Source organism: Seriola dumerili, unplaced genomic scaffold, assembly GCF_002260705.1.
Source record: "Seriola dumerili isolate Sdu_G_001 unplaced genomic scaffold, Sdu_1.0 BDQW01000468.1, whole genome shotgun sequence".
NCBI lineage: Eukaryota > Metazoa > Chordata > Actinopteri > Carangiformes > Carangidae > Seriola > Seriola dumerili.
In genome coordinates, this window is record NW_019174723.1 from 3,632,839 (window position 1) to 3,648,671 (window position 15,833).

Below are 15,833 nucleotides of genomic sequence, written 5' to 3' on the forward strand. Positions count from 1 at the left end.
GGTTCAAGTCTTCCCTTTTTGGGAGTTTTTAGTGTATTTGCCTGGTTGCAAAGCTGAATCTGAGTATTGGGACACCATCGGGCAAAGGAACCAATTTCTATTCAACATTAAAATGTGTATGAGGGTAAAATGGGTTTTCGTTCCTTTGTTGACCACATCAGATGCTGTGTCACATGCACAGCCACTGTCCTACATGCATATTCAGTTTAAGGCAAAATTATTGAGGAATGGTATGTCTGCATAATGAGTTATTTAAGTTATCTCACTGAGGCGACATCTCTTGAGTGAAAGCATCATCTGTGTGGATCTGGGGGATAGCTTTTACCCCACCGACGACTGGAGATGAAAGCGGTAGCGTCTGTGCTGTGCTCTGCCTCAAATAGCTTGTTAACCATGCAACCAGTCAGTCTGCTCGGGGAGAACACAAAACACACAAAGAGCAGCTCCCTGAGCCAGCCGTCATCTTTGTGTCTGCTCTCTTGTGTCTGTGTGTGTCAACCTGCCCGCCTGCGCTGTTACACTTACTGGGATGCGACCCCTATTATGCAGACATGCCCTGAGGGGGGGAGATATCGACTGTCCGGCCCCATTGACCCCTCTTCACTTCCTCGCCCCTCCTCCCCCAGCTCGCCCATTCATGATGCCAACCAAAAATGAACCCCAATGTTATGCTCCCCTCCCCTCCCTTGCTCCTCTCCTCATCTCATTTCCTTGCTGCCTGTCTGTGTCTGTTATAATATTTATCTCTGAGCTGCATCACGGCTCCTCTGGATGAGCTCACATGTGCACGTGCACACACTGTACATCAACAGCATTCACCTAAACTGACACCAGTAAAATCTAGTCTCCTGTGTTGCTTTTGCTCATTCTGCTCATTGTCATTCTGTTGAAAAGTGCTGGGCGAGGTGGGGACTGAGCAAGCATCCAAAATGACCGACAAGAACCAGTGACAGCTTCACTAATTTCCCTTGTGTGGTTAGCGAACTGTGCTCTTCTTTGTGCCACACATTTTCCACCATATGTCACTGCACTGCTCTGACTGCCTGCTAGCCTGTGCATCGTAGCTTGTCTCTTGTTTAGGATTAGACTCTTTGCTTGTGAATGAGACCGGGCTCACTCCGGTGTCAAGGTCCAACAGATGCATGGCCTCCAAAATAGCAACAGTCAGACAGGGGATCTCGGCAGAGGGGCCGGGTATAGCCTGACACTCACCCGCATCCACTGTGACCCTTATCTGCTTATCTCCCGAGCCACCCCACCTTAATGTTTTCTGTAAATTAGCATTTCCTAGCGGACTCCCTGCGGCTATATCTACCCATGATAGCACAGGCTTGAGTCCCTAAATTATCCTTGGCTTAGTATAATGAATTTGCTGCACTAAGCTATGATTAGAGCTACTTCATGAGCCTGAGTGGGCGGGGAAGCTTCAGAAATGAAGAGGCACAGAGAGACAAAAAAAAAAAGTCCAAAGCTGCCCTCTTGACCTTGGCCTGTTCTCATCAGGTCTTGGCTCAGTATCTTAAATATTGCCCATTACTGAAAACTCACTGATGTTGAACACTATTATAACTGATTCCCTTTTAGTCTTTCTGTAACCACTTCACTGACACTGCTTTACAATGAGCAGCATGAAAAAATAAAAGCCATGTTCAAGCTATCTACAGTTAATTATGGATCAGTAGTTGCAATAAAGAGTTGCAGCTAATGATTCATTATCAGTTAATCTGCAGTTCTCCACAGCTCCATGGAGCGTTTTAGCATCTTTCAGTGCATTGTTTTGTTTTTTCTGGCATCAGCTTCAATGTTTTGGTTCATTCTCACGTCCCTCTCCAGCCTTGTTTTTCCAGGCGCAGCAGGGAGCTGTTTTCAGCAAACAAGCTCTGATAAAACTAATGCTCACTACCTCCCCAGCACCAAATGGCAGAGTTAGCAACAAGCTGGTAAACATGCATTTTGCTGCTAAAGAGCCAGATGTTTCCCTCAGGAGTTGGTGGAGACAAAAAAAAGCGTTAAAAGGGGGAATGAATATCAGACATGAGACACATGTCTCCAAATGAATAATAAAGTTGTTCTGTGTCTGCTCAATCTGTAAATAGGCAAATGCTAACACATTCAACACAACAACTTGTAATGGTGATATTGTGTTTACATCTTGTTCTGCTGCCCCCAAATGGCCAGAGATAGATTATTTGTTTAGTCTATAAAATGTTTAAATTCATCACAGTCATCTCCAGTTTGACTATATTGTCCAACCAGCAATCTAAAACCCACAGATTTCAACCCTTAGAGTTCACACTAGAAGTTAGAACCATTGAATGTTTGGCATTTCCCTTTGATAACTGAAATAAAAAAAATAATAGATGATCTAAAAAAGTACTTGATTAAGTTATTTTTCTCAGCACTACTACAAACATAAATAGGCCAGCAGTGTTTCGCTCCCACGTAATGACTTAAATGAGATGGACGTGAATGGGGTTCGGTGGGAGCTCTACTGAATAAATAAACGAACTCATCTGTAAATGATCAGTGTGAATAAAACCAAAAGAACGACTATGACACCACAAAATGCCGGAGCATTTATCTGTCTGTGCATCTGCGTCTGACACATGTGCATGCAGGCATGTGCCACATGTCGGCTGTGTGTGTGTGTGTGTGTGTGTGTGTGTGTGTGTGTGTGTGTGTGTGTGTGTGTGTGTGTGTGTGTGCGTGTTTGGGTGTGGGTGTGGATATGTGTGTGGGTGTGTGTGTGTGCTCTGCTGGTGGCAGTGTGGTGAAGTGGATCTCATGTCTGTGTTGAAACCAAAGAGTGGCAGCTGCTCCACTGTCCGTGGGGACTTCTGCTTCTTGTGGTCTACATAGCAGTGTGTCTCTGTGGGTTTAGAGCCACGGTCTGCAGTCCGTCTCTGGTTTCTGCATCTGGCCTTGTGGCAGTTGGAGGAATGTTTCCAGAGAATGTTTTCTACGGAAATGACATAAGTCTACTTGATGCAAAATGATGATGTAATTTATCTTGCATTGAAATGGAATTTTAATTAAGTTTCTTCTTCATCTGCAGTCTCATAGACTTCTTTCTCTGTCCTTGCATGCACAGGCCTTGGCCATGGGGGGATCCAAGAGTAAGCCCAAGGAATCAAGCCAGCGAACCCGCAGCCTCGATGGCAACCTCAGCTCTGGAGGAGGGGCCGGCGGCCACCACCTCAACTCCAATCAACAGTCCTTAACACCCAACCGCAGCCCTACTATGGATGGAGGTCTCAGTGGCAATCAGTCTATGGCCAATAACGCAGAGCTGGCCCTGTTTGGAGGCGTGGACAATAACAGCGTCACCTCTCCTAACAGAATCACACTAGCAGGTGAGAACCTCAGCTCAGTGACTCAGTCCTCATTTTTTTTACATGTAGTGGTTTATTGTGTGGGCTGTTTTAACTGTTTGCCCTGCATGTGCCGTACACAGCTCTTTGATAAAAGACAAACTTTCTTGTTCTACCAGGAGGTGTGACGACCTTCGTGGCATTGTATGACTACGAGTCTCGAACAGCCTCAGATCTGTCTTTCAGGAAGGGCGAACGCCTTCAGATAGTCAACAACACGTAAGGAAAATACAGAAAAGAATCGCACATCCCTTTTTTTGAATACTCTCTGTCTCCTCTGTTATTTCTAAACATGAATACGCTCAAGAATAGTCACTTTTTTTTTTTTACTCTTGATAAAGAGTAACTGCAGATAGACACGTCTGCAGACCGGCTGAGTTGCTGCTCAGTTGTCTGACTGGCTGCTCTGCTCCTCCAAATGTCACCCCATCTCTCTGAAACCTCCCATTACCATAGGAAAGCTTTATTTTTGTGTCAGCTGACAGGTTTCTGCACAAACTTTGCTTCATTCACCAAAAGCTTCACTGAGACTGATTAGGTCTCCTTGCTCAGTCCACCTCAGTAAGGTCATGGCCGTGTTTACTGCCACATGTAACTCCTGAGATTGCGAGACCTAGTTACTCAATACAAATCTAACCTGTTTAAGGGGGAGACATGCTTGTTTCCAAAACAGGGTGCTTGCTCTATGAATCAATAGAGGTGCAGTGAACCATATACTACAGTGCTGCACCCCCAGTGCGCTTGCCTAGTTACAAACTACTGACCTAGAAGGCAGGCAGCTGAGGACAATAGTGGATTATCACTGCATCTGGCCCCTTAAGCCAAAGACCTGTTTCATTATTGGGTCAAGTGCACCCAGGATCCATGAACCAACTCTAAGATTAGTTAACTGGTTATCACAGTTCTGATTGGTGCAGTTAAATGTAATATTATAACCATGCACAGTTATCTGATAGGCTTTTGTTATGATAACATTTTGCCCGCTGCAAGTTTTTCTCTTAAACCCCCTTTTACCTCATTCTTGTTCCCCCGTCATTATGTAATGGTTTAAATATTTTAGATTCATAGCTTTATCATATGCACTGTATTGGTCGTTTTATGAGTCAGTTCTGTGTACTCTGCTATTCTGCCACTGTTCATAACATGCTCTCTGTATTCCTTTAACCTCCTTCTTTTTCACTGCTTTCCCTTTCATCTCTCTTTTTTTTCCATCTCTCCGTCACAAACCATCGTATTTTTTACAGGAGGAAGGTGAACTGCAGGTTTGTTGAAGCTTCTCTGGAATTGTATTTGAAACGTGCCGTTTGTCTGCCTGTGTGTTTGTATCACCTAAAGCGTATACTTTTGCACTATAATACCACTTCGCTAGAAATGCACAAACCACATAACTCTTGCTCATGCCCCATGATCCCTTAGTACAGTAGGGGGAGTTAGTGCAAAGCCTTGCAGCACTATAATCAATGCAGGCCAGCTTGAGGCAATTCATGTACACAAATCATGAGTTTACTTTAAAGGTCCCATATGTTACACTTTTCCAATGTTTTAATTGAAGTGCTGATCCATAAGAAGATATATTTGTGGTTTTAAGAACCAAAACCATCTCAGTATAGTTTTACATCTCCTCTCTCAGACTTCTCTCTGGAGCTCTAGTAACAACAGGTCGGTTCAGGCTCAGAGCCTCTCTTCTGATTGGCTGACTGGTTTCTGAGTGTTCGTAAAAAGATATAGCAGATTTCAGGTAAACACTCAGAGAAACCAAATCCCGCAAGCTTGGATGGTGAGTCCAGGTGGGCTGGGCTTGGGGTATGGCTGAGGGTGGTGACTGTTTTGTTGTGACATCACAAAGTCACAGAAGTCCTGGCGCCTTGTTTTACGGCTCAGTTTCTGAATACAGGCTGTGTGCATTTCTCTGTGGACTGATAGCTTTGATACTTTCACAGTATTAATATAGAACCTAGACCTGTGTTTTAATCAAAAAAGACATGGAAATCTCACTTACAATACAATATGGGGCCTTTAAATTTCTAAGTGAATCTAGTGCTGCAAAGCTACTGCAGCTCACTCCCTGGTAATGTCTAGGATACGAGCACCATCCCTCCCTGTTGTCATACCCACATGAATGCATGTATGTATATAATTATGTAACTTCCAATTATTTTTTTCACAACAGTAGAGACATTTGGGCTTATATTTATCAAGCTTCTCCATGAGTTATTGTAGGAACAGCTTGATTTGAATTATTATGGTAGTTTCACTCAAAAACACAAAGTGGATGTTAGGTCTGTATGACTCTGTCTATGCTCTGAGACACTTGATAAAGACCAGCCCTAAAAGTCATGAGGAGTATTTTATTTGTGTTCTGGATGTGTGATGAGCCTCGGTGAAGCTGTGTGTTATCATTTCATCGCTGCAGAGAAGGGGACTGGTGGCTGGCGCGCTCCCTGACCACTGGAGAGAGTGGTTATATCCCCAGCAATTATGTGGCTCCATCTGACTCCATCCAGGCAGAAGAGTAAATCCCTCCATTTTTTTCTTGCTCTGTTTCTTTTATCTGTTTTTCACCAAGTGCACAGAAGAATTAACACTCAAATGTTGGGTTCTTAAGATTTTCTCTAGCTTTTTGTCTCTATATGAATTTGAAATGAGCTCTTAAAGGAATAGTTTAACATTTTTGGGAAATATGCTTATTAGAGTTAGATGAGAAAATCAACACCATTCTTGGCAAATATGGAACTATAGCCAGCAGTCAGTTAGCTTAGGATAAAGACTTGAAACAGGGTGAAACAATTAGCCTGGCTCTGTCCAAATATAACAAAATCCACCTACTAGCACCTCTAAAGCTCACTAAATAACACGTTATAGCTCATTTGTTTAATCAATGGATGGCACGGTGGAGCAGTGATTAGTACTGTCGCCTCACAGCAAGAAGATTCTGGCTTCAAACCTCAGTTCAGCTAATTAGAAACTGTAAATTGCCCAAAGGTGTGAATGTGAGTGTGAATGGCTCTTTGTCAGCCCTGTCATGGACTGCCAACCTGTCCAGGATGTCCCCCGCCTCTCTCCCAATCTCAGCTAGGATTGGCTCCATTCCAGCCACAGCCCTCAAAGGATAAGCGGTATAGGTGATGGATGGATGTTTAATCAATACAAAACCTGAAGTATAAGAATAACAATTTGTGGTTTTACTGGCATTATGTGCCAGACTATTTTTTGGCCGGCCACGGTAACTTCCTAGAGTCTCAACTGGATGTCTGGCAACCTCACAGTGACAACAAGACTCCTGGAAGTCACTGCACCCGGCTGAGAAATAGTCCTGCACATAAACCTCCTGCTGGTGTGCAGATTCCTTGGGACAGAGCGAGGCAAGCTGTTTCCCTCTGTTTCCAGTCTTTATGCTATGATAAGCTAACTACTTTTCTGTAGCATCATATTTACTGAATCAGAGCAGCATCAATCTTCTCATCTAAGTCTAGGTAGAGTATTTCCCAAAATGCATAATTATTCCTGTATAACATTTACTGCTTTCTACTCCTGGAGGGCATGCACTGCTAATCTTTACATGCTAACCTGCTTTCTTCTATGATTGAACTCACAAACTAACTTTTTGTAACACCTCCATTTCTCACCTTTGCCTCCTGCTCCACCAGTCATCTCAGACTGACTATAGAGTCCAGGTAAGCAGCTGTCGTACTGTAGGCATTAGTTTGCTATGCATCTGAATTGGCATCATGCAAAGACAGAATATTACTCTCTGAAACTGAAAAGCAAAAACTCACCCTCGCTTCATCATTCCTTCTTTTCCACCCACATATATCTTCTTCTCCCCTTCACCAACCTGCTGTGTGTCTCATGTTGTTGTTTGTTACTCTCAACATCACCAGGTGGTACTTTGGCAAAATCTCACGCCGTGACTCTGAGAGGCTGCTGCTAAGTTTAGAGAACAGGAGAGGGACTTTCCTGGTGAGAGAGAGTGAGACCACCAAAGGTAAGTGTGTAGACCCTTATACAGAGGAGCAAACTCCTCATTAACTCTGCCTCTCTGGGCAGCAGGGCTTTTCAAACCTCAGAACTTCTTGAGTTCCGACCATAGACTGTAAATAAAGATGGACATCGTTGCTATGACGACATATGATGGTTTTAAAGCTCAGAGTGGGCTGCTCCGCCGCCACATACCATTTAGCCATTAGCTAAAGTTGTACATTTTAACATGGAAGTCTATGGGGATTCATCCTCAAGTGGGCATTTGAGGAACTGCAGTTCTGTGTTGGCTTTAATTTTCAGCCCTAGAGGATACTGCTTGGTTTAGAAAAAAATTTCTTCATAGCATTGAGTTTTGAAAATTGTAGAATATCAAAAGTTGGCTCAGAGACAGTATTACTCCTGTTTCCTTTCCTTACTTTAAGGCACTTAAAGTGTGATCGCTAATATTCCTCAAGCTAAGAGAAATAACTTGTTCTGATTCTAATTCTGATTTTTAAAAAGTATAATTGTAATATAATGCTGAACCTCAGTATTGCACCCTTATCAAAAGACAAAAAACAGAGCAACTATTTTTAAAGAGGTTATCAATTTTGGCATTTTCTAACAACAACCCAGGTGATTCTTAAAATTGTAGAATTTTTCTTTATAACCGAGAATGAGAAAGTGAGCTCGTAAAGGTGAAAACTCTCAGGACCTAAGGAAGTAGACGTAATTATTTAGTATAAAGAAGTGATTTTTCATATATAGTAGTGTCTTCGTGGGCTTCTTCGTGTTCTTTTTACTGAACTCACCATGAAGCGCAGTTTGAATTCTGTGACAGGTCTTAATAAAAATGCACCGAGGAGAAGAAAGCAAACTCTTTCTAGCAGTAAGACAGGACACCCTGCCGTTCTCTGTTCGCCCTAACGCACCGTGTCGCTGGTGTGGCAGTGTGGTTACAGAAGAGAGACGAATCAGGCAGATGGAAAAAGGTTGGATGTGACGCCTGTGGGACTCAGTCTGGAGATAGTTCTGATAGGCATCTGCTGCTGCAGCAAACACAGACCTTATGGGATTCTCCAGCTCTGTGTGCTTGTGTGTGTGATGTGCGTACATATGTACATTACTGGATTCCTATTATGGGATATGTATATAAGCTCTGCATAGCATGAGAAAAGGGACGTGGTGGGTAGGGGTGGACGGATATCAAGGAGATGGGTGAGCAGGAGCAGGAGAAGAGGTACTGGGTGGGTGAGCCAGACAGAATTAGGTCAACGTGGAGCTGAGGCTGAGGACTGTACAACCACAGGCCATAACACCCAGTTCAAACATCAAGAGAAGGGAGAGGCATCGCCTGGGGCTGCCCTGTGAGTCAGACTGGTTTTTCACTGGACCAACACTGCCCTCTGGTGGCAGAAGAAGCAAAATGTCCCCAAAAATCAACATTAATCTCTCTTTTTATCTAACAGTTTTATCAGGATTTCATTTGCTCCTTTTTTTTTGTGATTTTATGTCAAATTAAAAACATAATATAATTTCATCCAGGCAATGTGAATCAGACATTTCTTCACATCATGCCTTATCATATTGTTCTGCTGTTCATTTCTCCAGGTGCCTACTGTCTGTCTGTATTGGACTACGATAACACCAAAGGGCTGAATGTGAAGCACTACAAGATCAGGAAGCTGGACAGCGGAGGCTTCTACATCACATCGCGCACACAGTTCAGCACCCTGCAGCAGCTCGTCAATCACTATCGCAGTGAGTTCACCACAAATGCGGTGCTTCCATTTCTCATATTTGTTTATTTAGTCAGATACAGATTATCTTGTTTTCTAACCACATTCCCTGTCTTCACTTGTGCCCCCCCCCCCCCCCCCCCCCCCCAGAGCATGCTGATGGGCTGTGTCACAGTCTAACAGAAATTTGTCCTGTACTGAAGCCTCAGACACAGGGACTAGCTAAGGATGCTTGGGAGATCCCCAGAGAGTCCCTCCGTCTTGACCTCAAGCTCGGACAGGGCTGCTTCGGAGAGGTCTGGATGGGTAAGCTGTGTTTTGATCGATTTCTTGAACCTACAATACTCTACTACTAAAAAAAAAAAAGACTTCTGCAGGCTGTCTTTCTGTACTTTCTGTTTCCTCATCACAATGCATCACACATACGTCATGGTCCTGGTCAGTAGGCCAGATTTTTCAGCAATTGTTTAATTCTTCACGAACACAGTAGCAATGCAGATTTACAGTATGTTCACATTTAGAACCCATCAATTACAGCACGTGTCCATTGTGATATGTGATCAATAAATTCAGTTTTTAAGAATTTTAAAGGGAAGCCAATGCTCCTTTGTTTGGCATGTTATTAATTCTCTACGCTGGAAGTTAATGAATTGATTGAGTTGTAACAATCAATGCTGATATATTTATCAGGAACATGGAACGGTACAACACGTGTGGCGATCAAGACCTTGAAGCCCGGCACCATGTCCCCTGAGGCGTTCCTCCAGGAAGCTCAGGTCATGAAGAAACTGAGACACGAGAAGCTGGTTCAGCTGTACGCGGTGGTGTCTGAGGAGCCCATCTACATCGTCACGGAGTACATGGGGCAAGGTCAGCGTGGACTGATTCTAGCGTTATCTTTGAAAATGTAGTTATATTTAATCGAAACAACATGACAAAAATCTTTAATTAAATTCACATTGAGGTTGCACATCAGGAAACTCCCACTAAATAAAACATAACAGCTCCAACAGTGTCATATTAACCTGCTGTGTGTGTCGCTGCTAACAGGTAGCCTACTGGATTTCCTGAAAGGTGACATGGGTAAGATGCTCCGCCTCCCCCAGCTGGTGGATATGGCCTCACAGGTCAGCAAAAACATTATAATAGTTTGCCACTGCATCACTTAAATCCATTCAGAAATACTGTATATATGGAGTGTCTTCTTGTAGTGTTGACAATCACAGAACGTTGCCTCTTTCCCAGATTGCTTCGGGGATGGCGTATGTGGAGAGGATGAACTACGTTCACAGAGACCTCAGAGCTGCTAACATCCTGGTGGGAGATAACCTGGTTTGCAAAGTGGCTGATTTTGGTCTGGCTCGCCTCATTGAGGATAATGAATATACTGCCAGGCAAGGTAAGAGCACAGGAAGGGGTCGCAGGTTAACTTATAGCATCTGGTTTATTTACATCGTTTCTCTGGTGTAGCCCAGTGGTTCATGAGCATTTCAGCTTGTGACCTCCTAGAATGAAGTTAGGTCTGTTTGTGACCCCACTTCACGGGTTATGGTGAAGTGTGCAGTTCAACCATTGACTGATTTTTATGCCTCGGCGTCAGCGACAGCCAGGGCTGGAGGCATTGTCCGTCCATCCATCCCATTCTCCTGAACGTGATATCTCAGTAAAACCTTGAGGGAATTTCTTCAGATTTGGCACAAAAATTCATTTGGACTCGAAGATGAAGTGATTAGAATTTGGTGGTCAAAGGTCAAAGGTCACTGTGACCTCACAAGACACGTTTTTGTCCATAACTCTCAAATTCATACGCTAATTATGACACAAGGTAACAGAAATGTCTAACAGGATAAAATGAGGAAGTGATGACATTTTATATTCAAAAGGTCAAAACACTTCTTGCCATTATCCAACCATGTAACTCTGTAACTTTGCTGGTCGAAGAAAACGCTTGGAAAAAATATATAATTTTTTGTAAGAGAAGCAAATATGTTGGTCTTAATCACATCAGATTTGGGAACCACTGATGTAGCGTCTGTGGTTATTTAGGGTTACACCTCAGGAAGCATTGTGATTTATGCAGTAGATGTGAGATATTGTCTCAGTCTGTGCTACAGTGATCTAATTATAACCTGCTGCTAAACCCGTCCTCTTGCAGGGGCCAAGTTTCCCATCAAGTGGACAGCTCCTGAGGCTGCTCTGTACGGCCGCTTCACCATTAAATCTGACGTCTGGTCGTTTGGGATCCTGCTCACTGAGCTGGCCACCAAAGGCAGAGTGCCCTATCCAGGTAAGGATTGTTTTATTTTTTATTTCAGGCCTTGTGACAGTGCACGGAATTAGTCTGTTTATTTTCGATTGAGAACATGCAGTGCTTTTATCATCAGAGCCGGGTAGAAGTTTCAAATTGAGATCATCCTATCTTTGTTTTGCCCTCTCAGGCATGGTGAACCGGGAGGTGTTGGACCAGGTGGAGCGTGGTTACCGGATGCCGTGCCCAGCAGAGTGCCCCGAATCCCTGCACGAGCTGATGCTGACCTGCTGGAGGAAAGAGCCAGAGGAGAGGCCCACCTTCGAGTACCTGCAGGGCTTCCTGGAGGATTACTTCACCTCCACCGAGCCTCAGTACCAGCCAGGAGAGAACCTGTAACTGGGCCGAACGTGGATATGTGCATGTGTTACGCATGCGCAAAAACTGAGCATGTGCATCTGCTTTTAGAGTGCATGGACCAGTGTGTGTGTGTACAGTAGAAAGCCGACAGCAATCTGGGTACAATCAGTAACTCTGACGTCAGGGATCGTCAGCGGGACATCAAAACAATCAGCGACATTCAGTTCCTGCCTCTTTCCAAAGTCATTGTCACACTCCCCACTGTGTCAGCCAGTCAGAGAGGGACTATTTTCAGAGGAAAAGACTATTACTTGTTATACAATGCTTTTTTTTGTCAATCAAATCAACGGTCTATACAGCCAAGCAGGTTTTTCTACCTTCTTTGTGTTTGTAAGGTGCCCTTATAATATACAGTACATCCCCCAGACGCTCCTCCTGTATTAATTCATGCTGACTGATCTTGTAGTTTTCCAGCTTCAATGACACCAGACTAAAAGACTAAAAGACTAGTAACTTTGGATACAAGTATTGTCCTGCTGAAAGCGCCACTACAGGATTTCTATTTTACTACACTTTCTGTGGGATCCAATTCAAAACACATGCTCAGACTTTGTCTTCCATTTTGTCACATGAGAAGCAACTGTTGGGGGATGTACATTAAATTTCCAGGATATTGCGCATCATGATTTTTTTTTTGTTATTAGACCATTAGACCTGGATCAACTGGAAAATGTTCTGGTGAACATTTTTACCCCCCCCCCCCGCAACAAGTTTGTCGACTGCTGTGAGATTCTGAATGAGGCTAACACCCTTGATTCCCATCAGTGTGTGCGTGTGTGTGTGTTTGTGTGTGTGTGTAGTAGTCTCACACAGCATCATACAGCTCGACGCAAAGAAGAGGCGAGGCAGAGTTTGTCTCTCTATTTTCTCATTGTGACTTTTCTTACAAACGAAATGCTACTGATCACCAACGGTCGTCTCAGGACGGAGGTGAACTCAAGTTCTGCTGCAAGGATTTTTGTGCCAATGAAAAATCTCTTTTTGTACTCTACTTAAAAAGTGTATTTTACTACTCTGAACTTTTCTTACAATGAATTCTGAGATGTGAGTGGAGGATATGCTGTTCTCCTCAAAGGATAATCCACTGTTTTCAGATCCCGTGCACCTGTGTACAGAACCGACAGGCTCACCATCGCGGTTTCAAGGTGTCGATTTTGTTTTTTTTAAGGATTGAAATTAAAATCAGGTGAATTTTTTTCATGCCTCCACATTAATATGAATCTATTTTTTAATCAGCCTCAGTACTTCCCCAATAATTGGTGCATCTGTGAGCACAATCTTACACTGGAGATCTTGTTTCTGTTGTGGTTACGCCGTCCTCCAGCCTGTAGGGGGCAGACTAGGAGCTTTCCCATAAACAGCATGTATAGCAAATAAATTGGCATCTTGAAACTTAATTGTAAATATCCTCATTTTTTATGTATATATCACCTTTATAATTTATTCCTTTTAAAATAACCCAATTGTTTATTTTTCTGTCAGCATCAAACTTTAATGTTTATGGTACTTTTTATGGGTTAAATAACATCTGACAGTAATGATATTAAATGAATATATATATTATAGAAACACTTTTACATTACAAGTATGTTTTTTTTGTGCATGTATTTCTGTGAAACCTTATCTCGGATGTACATTTTCAATATGACTGACAAGAACTGGTGAGCTGGCTCCATATTCCCTGACTCACCTGTTTGAAGAAACTGCTGGATACTGATCAAATACCAGCATCATTCTTTCCCATAATGCAATCAAAACCTCAGATGTTTACATCGTGATAATCTTCAGAACATGTTGGTGCTGCTTCAGAGGCTGGGAAATGAGCAGGTAATCAAGTGTCATTCTTGTCTGTTTTTTTCTGGGTACACCTGAACCAGCATACTGTCTGTGTGCGTATGTGTGTGTGCGTGCATGTGTGTGTGTGCGCGTGCGCTGCCATCCTCTGTACTTCCATGATCATCAACATTGCGATCGGCCTCTCCAACTTAGATTTTAAAAAAGCACTTGTGATTACGATTCAATAATCTTCAGTAGATCATGTGACTGCCAGATGTGGAAGCAGCTTGATATGTGTATAGTGTCGACCGTGTCCCATGGACGTGGATCATTCCACGTTGATCTGCATAGGGGGCGGGGTCATGTTGTTTGGCATCGTCCCCTTCTTTTTCCGGACCGGTGTCAGAGAATGTTAAGGAGCAAGTATGGAAAAAGTGCACATAAAGGGTCATATTGTCTGCACGCAGCCTCGCTTACAAGCCAAGGACATTTCCTGTGGGGTTCTGTGGGTCTCCTTTCTGGCTATGCAGATATTTTACTATATATACTCTTTTCTACTGTATTCAATGGGGATTTTCAGATAAAAAGCTCTGTTAAATCCTACTGAATACTGTTACAATATGAAAGTTTGTTTGAATAAAATTTGTATATTGCCAGCTTCTTTCTTGTCTTGTTTATTTCCTGACTGAAAGGTGATCAGGAAACACTCACTGAGCTGGGTTCACTGTGTTTGCTGTTCAGGTGAATCATTAAAACTGTGATCAAAGGTCAATACAAGTGCTAGACACACTTTTTTACTTTCATTATCGCTAGACCAGTTGAAAAAAAATCTCATTGAGTGTGAGAGTTTTTAGCTGATTTTTCCCACATTCAGCTACAGTTTCAATGATATTAGGACCAAAATCAACAATAATCTTAAAATAAAAAGGCAACTCAACCAAATCCATGAAGGAACTATAATGTATAGAGAATGAAAGAAAATATGAGCAGAAAGTCACTCATGTATACTTGCTGCATTTTATTTTAATGCTTTTTATTGGCCTATTTTTGTTGTCTGTGTCTGAAACTATATCTGTGAAAGGTGCTGTACAAATTAACTTTACTTAGTTATTGACTTACTTATATTTGATTTTTTTCGACTGATATCAGGTTCTGTGTGTAAAATCTTACTTTGCAGAATAACCAGTAGCTACAACTGTCAAATAAGTTTAGTGGAGTAAAGAGTACAATATTTACCTCTGAAATGAAGAGGAGTAGAAGTATAAAGATGCAGAAGAACATAAGTAAAGTGCAGTTACCTCAAAACTGTTTACACTGTTTTTTTTATTTTTTGGGGGGGACTTGTGGAGATGCCCACTCCTCTTAAACAGCTCAAAATAACATACCAATTCATTATATGACAACGTGTTTCAGCAGTCAGACATGAGCTCTGTTTGAGGTTGCAGAGACACCAGCTGTAAAAGATGGTTAAATAAAGTAAATGTTCCTAAGCTCTGTGTCTGTGACTGGTGCGACAGGACTTTTGACTCAGCTCACTCCTCCCACATCCTGAGTTTGTCACTGGAGGTTGTAACAGTTATAGGAAGTTGATTTCACAATTATTATTCAGGCAGCAAATGATCTTTTGAAGTAATCATAATCAATTGATCATTCAGTCTACAAAGTGTCAAAAAAAGGCCAGTCATAGAGTCCCCAGGTGACATTATGATGTAATTGTGAAGCACTTGTACTTTACTGAGTATGTTCATTTTCTCCTGCTTTGTATTTTATTCCACCACGTTTAAGAAGAAAATACAGTGAATTATTAAAGATTAAATAAACAGATTCACAACCTTTTTGGCTAGTCACTTCACCCAAAAAAACAGTGTCTGGTTGACGCCCTGGGTCACATATCAGATGTCTTTGAGTTGTTGCAGTTCTACCGAAGAGACGTTTCCTTTCTAAACCTGTCAATGGCTCATTTTAATAACTGTGGTAAAACGATCCAATATTTCACCAGAAAACGCAAAGATTAAAGAATAGTCTAAATAAATCAATAGATACATTTTTATTTATTTTCTTTTCAAACAGACTAATAATCTCATGACCACTTAGATTTATTTTATGACTCCTTACCCCTCCGTGGGAAACCACTGGACTACTATATAGAGTAGTAGGCTAGTGGTTAAACTAGCTCCTCCTCAACCAAACTACAACAGTAAAATGCATTGATGCATTAGTATTAACAAGTCATGTCAGTCACAGGGGACATTTTACCGCTGAATGAATACTTTTACTTTGATACTCTAAGTTCATTTTGTTGATAATACTACTGTAAAT

General features: G+C 42.3%; 1 protein-coding gene across 6 annotated transcripts in view; it reads left to right on the forward strand.

The window, feature by feature from the left end:
* Positions 1–14,131, forward strand: part of LOC111235128 (proto-oncogene tyrosine-protein kinase Src) — a 29,398-nt gene extending 15,267 nt beyond the window's left edge. For 3 of the 6 annotated variants that reach the window (XM_022763459.1, XM_022763460.1, XM_022763461.1), the window contains exons 2-13: positions 3,092–3,353; positions 3,491–3,590; positions 4,616–4,633; positions 5,785–5,883; positions 7,253–7,356; positions 8,943–9,092; positions 9,221–9,376; positions 9,761–9,940; positions 10,121–10,197; positions 10,316–10,469; positions 11,226–11,357; positions 11,509–14,131. In XM_022763459.1, the coding sequence (XP_022619180.1) occupies positions 3,101–3,353; positions 3,491–3,590; positions 4,616–4,633; positions 5,785–5,883; positions 7,253–7,356; positions 8,943–9,092; positions 9,221–9,376; positions 9,761–9,940; positions 10,121–10,197; positions 10,316–10,469; positions 11,226–11,357; positions 11,509–11,717 (1,632 nt within the window). In that variant the 5' untranslated portion in view covers positions 3,092–3,100 and the 3' untranslated portion in view covers positions 11,718–14,131. The remainder of the gene's footprint in view (positions 1–3,091; positions 3,354–3,490; positions 3,591–4,615; positions 4,634–5,784; positions 5,884–7,252; positions 7,357–8,942; positions 9,093–9,220; positions 9,377–9,760; positions 9,941–10,120; positions 10,198–10,315; positions 10,470–11,225; positions 11,358–11,508) is intronic. The other 3 variants (XM_022763462.1, XM_022763464.1, XM_022763463.1) reach the window with 3 other exon arrangements.
* Positions 14,132–15,833: the final 1,702 nt, after the last annotated feature.